This window comes from Penaeus japonicus, unplaced genomic scaffold (assembly GCF_977035675.1).
Source record: "Penaeus japonicus unplaced genomic scaffold, GWHDUDI00000001_assembly GWHDUDI00000003, whole genome shotgun sequence".
Taxonomy (NCBI): Eukaryota; Metazoa; Arthropoda; class Malacostraca; order Decapoda; family Penaeidae; genus Penaeus; species Penaeus japonicus.
Genome location: NW_028234405.1, coordinates 4,683,909 through 4,691,408, shown reverse-complemented (window position 1 = coordinate 4,691,408; position 7,500 = coordinate 4,683,909). Strand labels below are relative to the sequence as shown.

At 41.0% G+C, this 7,500-nt stretch overlaps 1 protein-coding gene across 1 annotated transcript in view; it reads left to right on the top strand.

Moving 5' to 3' along the window:
• The window catches only part of LOC122254554 (kynureninase), a 7,482-nt gene extending 1,213 nt beyond the window's left edge, over positions 1 to 6,269 (top strand). Inside the window, exons 2-10 of the mRNA XM_086554744.1 lie at positions 623 to 741; positions 1,061 to 1,216; positions 1,503 to 1,719; positions 2,034 to 2,144; positions 2,629 to 2,838; positions 3,156 to 3,368; positions 5,124 to 5,268; positions 5,336 to 5,409; positions 5,643 to 6,269. Of these exons, the coding sequence (XP_086410870.1) occupies positions 623 to 741; positions 1,061 to 1,216; positions 1,503 to 1,719; positions 2,034 to 2,144; positions 2,629 to 2,838; positions 3,156 to 3,368; positions 5,124 to 5,268; positions 5,336 to 5,409; positions 5,643 to 5,771 (1,374 nt within the window). The 3' untranslated portion in view covers positions 5,772 to 6,269. The remainder of the gene's footprint in view (positions 1 to 622; positions 742 to 1,060; positions 1,217 to 1,502; positions 1,720 to 2,033; positions 2,145 to 2,628; positions 2,839 to 3,155; positions 3,369 to 5,123; positions 5,269 to 5,335; positions 5,410 to 5,642) is intronic.
• The last annotated feature ends 1,231 nt before the right edge of the window (positions 6,270 to 7,500 follow it).

Here is a 7,500-nt window from a genome sequence, read left to right as displayed (position 1 = left end):
ATCCACTACCATTTCTCTTGCTTTTAGTACACTTGAAATTATCTTCCACTTTAGTTCAATCTCTGATCGCACGTACTCGTTCGTGCACAAAGCCTTCCTGTACAGGTTTAATTCGTGTCTGTATGTGATCTATTGTCTCACAGATGGCTTAAAAGCTAGGCGGTATTTGCTGGTCTTTTTTGCATATTCAAATTATTATTCCCTTTTCCCAAATTTGATCTTAGTTGCTTACTTTCTAGCTAAAGATTCCCGCTTGATTCAAGCTTTTCTTCTTATATATCAAACGTACCTAGAGAGCGTACGTCTACCTGGAATTATTAGATTATATCCGGCTACCTTTTTATTATGATCAGGATTGCCGAGGTACTTATTCTTCACAAACCCTTTTCCTTTTCTCTCTCTCTCTCTCTCTATGTATATATATGTATATATATATTTATATATATATATATATATATATATATATATATATATATATATACATATATATAAATAGATAGATAGATATATATAGATAGATAGATTATAAGTGAGTTCCTCTTTGATATTCTTTCCCTAATCAAACTGGCAGAGGACAGATATCACGCCGAAGACTCTAACACCTGCTATCTTCCCTCTACAGGTGTCCAAGCCCAGCGAAATCCTCTTTGGCTTTGCGGCCCAGCATGGAGTGGATGTTCTCAGCAACGAGTTCGCCGAGTTGATGGATTCTTTGGATCCTTTGCGTGGATACAGAGAGAGGTAATGATTTTGAGATTGATCTCTAGTGGATTAGTCTGCCTTTCGTGTGCGTGTGTGTGCGTGTGTGTGTGTGAGAGAGAGAGAGAGAGAGAGAGAGAGAAAAAAAAGGAGAGAGAGAGAGAAAAGGAGAGAAAGAAAGAAAAGGAGAGAGAGAGAGAGAGAGAGAGAGAGAGAGAGAGAGAGAGAGAGAGAGAGAGAGAGAGAGAGAGAGAGAGAGAGAGAGAGATGCCCGAATAGAAAAAAAAAAAAAAAACGAACCAAGGACATTTGACTGGAACCTGCATCAATACTAAAACCTCTTCGCTCTTGTCCCTTGCAGATTCGCCATTCCAAAACGAGGAACACTCCCCGGAATAGACCCCGTTGTGGCCAAGGTAGACGAAGAGTGCGTTTACCTCTGCGGGAATTCCCTGGGCCTCAAACCCATCAAGGCTGACCAATACATTCAGGAACAGCTCGACAAGTGGGCCAAAATGTACGAGAAAGTTCTTGCGAATCGCTGAGTTTAGCTTTATGGCATTCATATCAGGATGATGGTTTTATAAATCATAAGAACTTCCAGTTTAAAAACATGAGATTAGAAAAAAAAAATCGCTTATGGGCTTTTAAAACATGAGATTAGAAAAAAAGAATCGCTTATGGGCTTTTAAAACATGAGATTAGAAACATGAATTTTAAACATTAGTTTAAAAAAACATGAGATTAGAAGAAAAAAAATCGCTTATGGTCACCGTCAAAAGCTAATCAAAGTTCCTCCTCAGGGGCGTCGAGATGCACTTCGAAGAGCCTCTTCCAGCAGCCAAGTGTGACAGGTACCTACGAGAGGAGATGGGGAGACTGGTGGGCGCCGACCCGTCCACTGTCTGTCTCATGAATGGGCTGACCGTCAACCTTCACCTGTTGCTGCTCTCCTTCTATCAGCCCACGCAAACCCGTTACAAGATCCTTCTCGAAGGTCACGCGTTTCCTTCAGACAGAGTAAGTCGGGAACGTTACGGATATGAGTGTTTCATTCCTGTAAATTCCATAAAGATTAACCGTGTTTGAAAATTCGTTTCCGTTTTTTTAAATCTCTCATTGAAGTAGTCTTTGTACTTTTTTTCTCTTTTTTTTTTCTTTTTTTTACCAGTCTCATTTAAGTCGCTCGTTAATTGTTGAACACTAAATATTAAGTTGACAATTCACAAAGATAAAGGCTACGCTACTGGTTCGTTAAATCCTTACACTATGTCTATTTTCTGAGTGAACTTAATTAAATAATGTGTACTTACACTTCTTTCCTCTCCCTTCAGTACGCCATGAAATCCCAAGCAGAACTTCGAGGCTTCGATCCCAATGAAGCAGTGTTGGAAATCAATCCCCGCGAAGGCGAACGCACTATTCGTACAGAGGATGTCTTAAAGGTACTTAATTGGGACAGAAAAATTGCATGTATTCTGCGACACACACACACATACACACACACGAACTCTCTCTCTCTCTCTCTCACACACACACACGCACGCACGTACACACGCACGCACGCACGCACACACACACACACACACACACACACAAACACACACACACACACACACACACACACACACACACTTCAAAACGAACATCTCTCTCTCTCTCTCACACACACACACGCAGCACGTCACACGCGCACGCACGCACACACACACAACTCACACACAAACACAAACACAAACCACACTGACACATCCACCAACAACTTAAAAACAATCATTTTACAATTCCCCTGCACATTATCAGTACCCACCTAAATCATGCGTAGTACAATCTTAAAGATTCATTCATTTTTTTTAACGTGCTTCAAAGAATGCAATACAACACAAAACTCGAATTACAAACTCACTCTAACGCCCTCCTGCTATCCAGGTCATCAAAGACCAAGGCTCCAGCATCGCCGTCGTCTGCCTGAGCGGCGTCCAGTACTACACGGGGCAGAAGTTCGACATGGAAGCCATCACAAAGGCCGCGAGGGAAGAAGGGTGTCTGGTGGGATGGGACATCGCACATGGCGTCGGGAACGTTCGTCTGGAGCTCGATAGATGGGGCGTCGATTTCGCATGTTGGTGCACTTATAAGGTGAGTGTAATGAATGGTTGATGGTTGTGATTATGTGGTGATTTTGGGGAGGTTGTGTGGAACTTGTTTGTTTGTGGATTTACTTTTTTTTTCTTTCTTTCTTTTTTTCTTAATGTGGATTGTAAGCAACTTACATATATCGGTTTCTCCTATACTTCTCGGATTTATTCCTTTTGTTTACTTTCTCCACACGTGCGACAACTCACACACACACACACACACGCAAAACAGCGTAGGTAAATACAAATACAGATCAAAACATGGTTCAGAAATATCTTTGCTGCAATCCTAACCTAACCCGTGCAACATTCCCGCAGTACCTGAACAGCGGACCAGGATGCATCGCCGGGGCCTACGTGAACAAACGGCACGAACAGCGGGACGCGCCCCACCTCAAGGGCTGGTGGAGCAACAAGGAATCCACGCGGTTCCAAATGCGGGACAACTGCGACACTGCGGGCGGGATCGACGGCTTCAGGCTGTGCAATCCTCCGCCGATTCTCGTGGCTCTTGTGAAAGCCAGTCTGGAGGTGAGGAGAACTTCTTGAGGAGAACTTCTTGAGGGGAACTTCTTGAGGAGAACTTCTTGAGGGGAACTTCTTGAGGGGAACTTCTTGAGGAGAACTTCTTGAGGGGAACTTCTTGAGGGGAACTTCTTGAGGGGAACTTCTTGAGGAGAACTTCTTGAGGGGAACTTCTTGAGGGGAACTTCTTGAGGAGAACTTCTTGAGGGGAACTTCTTGAGGAGAACTTCTTGAGGGGAACTTCTTGAGGGGAACTTCTTGAGGGGAACTTCTTGAGGAGAACTTCTTGAGGAGAACTTCTTGAGGGGAACTTCTTGAGGAGAACTTCTTGAGGGGAACTTCTTGAGGGGAACTTCTTGAGGAGAACTTCTTGAGGGGAACTTCTTGAGGAGAACTTTTTGTGGAGAACTTCTTGAGGGGAACTTCTTGAGGGGAACTTCTTGAGGGGAACTTCTTGAGGAGGAATTTCTGAGGGGAACTCTTGAGGGGAACTTATTGAGGGGAAAATTTTGTGGAGAACTTCTTGGTGGGAAGACTTCTTGAGGGGAACTTCTTGAGGAGAACTTTTGAGGGGAAACTTCTTGAGGAGTACTCTTGAGGGAACTTCTTGAGGGGTACTTCTTGAGGGGAATTCTTGAGGTGAAGAACTTCTGAGGGGAACTTCTTGAGAGGGAACTCTGAGGGGAACTTCTTGAGGGGAACTTCTTGAGGAGAACTTCTTGAGGGGAACTTCTTGAGGAGAACTTCTTGAGGAGAACTTCTTGAGGAGAACTTCTTGAGGAGAACTTCTTGAGGGGAACTTCTTGAGGAGAACTTCTTGAGGAGAACTTCTTGAGGAGAACTTCTTGAGGAGAACTTCTTGAGGAGAACTTCTTGAGGAGAACTTCTTGAGGAGAACTTCTTGAGGGGAACTTCTTGAGGAGAAATTTGAGGTGAACTTCTGAGGTGAAACTTCTTGAGGAGAACTTCTTGAGGGGAACTTCTTGAGGAGAACTTCTTGAGGAGAACTTCTTGAGGAGAACTTCTTGAGGAGAGCTTCTTGAGGGGAATTTTGAGGGGAATTTTGAGGGGAATTTTGAGGGGAATTTTGAGGGGAACTTCTTGAGGAGAACTTCTTGAGGAGAACTTCTTGAGAACTTCTTGAGGAGAACTTCTTGAGAACTTCTTGAGAACTTCTTGAGGAGAACTTCTTGAGAACTTCTTGAGAACTTCTTGAGGGGAACTTCTTGAGGAGAACTTCTTGAGGAGAACTTCTTGAGGGGAACTTCTTGAGGGGAACTTCTTGAGGGGAACTTCTTGAGGAGAACTTCTTGAGGGGAACTTCTTGAGGGGAACTTCTTGAGGAGAACTTCTTGAGGGGAACTTCTTGAGGGGAACTTCTTGAGGAGAACTTCTTGAGGGGAACTTCTTGAGGGGAACTTCTTGAGGAGAACTTCTTGAGGAGAACTTCTTGAGGGGAACTTCTTGAGGGGAACTTCTTGAGGAGAACTTCTTGAGGGGAACTTCTTGAGGGGAACTTCTTGAGGGGAACTTCTTGAGGAGAACTTTGGTGTTGTATTGAGTTGGTCGAAACTCTTGTTCCAATCTAGGGTTATCAATTCTGACTTAGTTTTTTATTACCGCGAAATACATAGATAACAATATCGAAAAACATATCGGTGAGACTCCGAACCTTCAAATCGGCATCACTGTATATTAACAGAAAGTCGAATTTATTGTCTTTTTCCTGGATGTACGTTGACGCAATCCCCCGTTCCATAGATCTTTGATGAGGCGGGGATGGACAACATCCTGGAAAAGCAGTTCCTCCTAACGGGTTACTTAGAGCTCCTCCTGAAGTCCCACTTCAGCATGGGGCGTTACGATACCCCCCAAGAGGTCCGACCAAACCACGATCATCACCACCGTGAGAACCGTGAAAATAAAAAAAAAAACCGGAAGGGGGGGGGGGGGGGGGGGGACAAAACTGAGAGGCAGTCAGCTCTCCCTTGAATTTTCTTACCCACTCCATCAAGTCCACAAGGAACTGCAAAAGCGTGGCGTGGTGGTGAGTTTCTTCTACTTTGTTTGTTTATTTATCCAAAGTGTTATCTAGCTATGTAAATATGTTTTTTTTAAGGGGTGACAGAAAAAGAATAAAAAAAGATATACAAGGAGAATATTAATCTCATAAACCAAAAAAAGAAAAAAAAAAAAAAAAATCCTTTCTGTAAATGCTCTACCGCCATTTTCTTTCCATTATACTTGTAACTAATGAAGACCCTTTCTCCTTAATTAAAGTGTGACGTCCGCCTCCCGAATGCTATGAGAATATCTCCAGCGCCGCTTTACAACAGCTTCCAAGACGTCTATCACTTCATCACTATCCTACAGGATGTGTTCAGCTTATGCAAGACCGAAGCTGCCTAAGGCTTCGTTTTCCGGCCCGATTTCCTGCGCTCTTATTGCAAATTATATTCGCTGACTGCAGTCCAACTGATAATGTTAGGGTTTTCAACTGCTAAATCCAAAAAAAATCTTTGTCTAATGAGTTCACCTTATGATAGAGGCATCATCGCACCCGTCCAAGACAGTGTCAAGACAAAGAACCTAGAATATATCTTGTAAACAGGTGAGCCTTCTAGGTGTATATGTATATTACATGCTCAAGATTGATGTTGAAAAATCTACATTTTGTTTTTCTAAATCACAAGAAAATCTCGAATGTAGATATTTCCTGCTAGCAATGAAAATACAATTTTCACATCAGGAGTTGCAGACTCCCCCCCCCCCTAAAAAACAAAACAAAAAACAAAAACACTATCTGATGCCTGCAAACTGATCTTATTATTCATATTTTACCGTCATTGTAATTTATTGTAATGATTTTCTATATATTGTACATAGGTTTTGAATAAAGATAATCGATTGATATTTCGTTTTCTGCATCGCGTATGAACATACCCTGAAAAGTGTATATGTATCCATCTTATGTTGAACAAAATGTTTATTATGAAGCTGGACAATTTAATCGACTCATTTTCGTATTACCAGTTCTCAGATGATAATGATAGTAATGATATTTATGATTGCAATAATAATGATAAGATTATAGTGGTGATAATATTAAGGTTCATAATCATAATGATGATGATTACGGGAATAATAGAAATAATGGTGACGATAATGATAATGATAGTATTGATACAAATGATGGTAATAAAAATCATGGCAAGATATCAATAAGGATAATGATAGTAATAATAGTAATCATGATAATAATGGCGAGGAAATTAATGATGATGAAAATAATGAGAGACAAGAGGTGATCCTATATCCACAGTTTCATTATTATTGTTACTATTATCATTGCTGTTCTTTTTTGGGAATGGGAGTCATTACTACCATCATCATCATCATAACTATTATAACAACATTAACACTACTGCTCTCACACTTTGATTTTTCTTTTCTCTTATACCTCTATCACTGTTGAAACCTTTATCATTGTTATTACATGAAAGCATTACTATCAGGTTTCTGTAACTGTTTCTTCCCAATATTGATAAAAACATAAAAAATCATCAACGATCCCCCCTTCACTTATGATCATTGCATTATATATTGCATATTGCACATTCCATATTGTATATTGCATATTGAATATTGCATATTACGAATAACATATCCCATTATCGCTATTAATCTATTATAAGAAATTATAACAAGAGAAGAAGAAAAGGGTAATGGAGGAGGAGGAGGAGGAGGAGGAGAAGAAGAAGGCAAAGAAGGAGGAGGCAAGAGAAGGAGATGAAGGATGATGAGGAGGAAATGTACCCTTGAAATAACCATTGTGTCTGCTGTAATTGTTATTATGTCCAGCGAATATCATTTGCACATTTATGCTTTTGCTATCGTATTCTTTATAATGCAATAGTCAATGGAAGTAGTATCTTTCATGTCATTCTAGCTGTTTCATACATATTCTACCATACATACATACATACATACATACATACATATACGGACGCTCGTTGCTTCCCCTATCTGTCTACCCCTCTCACGCCAGACATGCCAGTATTGTTTTGTCTTTCCCTTTGCAAGAAATGTATTGATGCAACACTTCCCTCATCACATTCCAAATGTCACAAGAAAACAC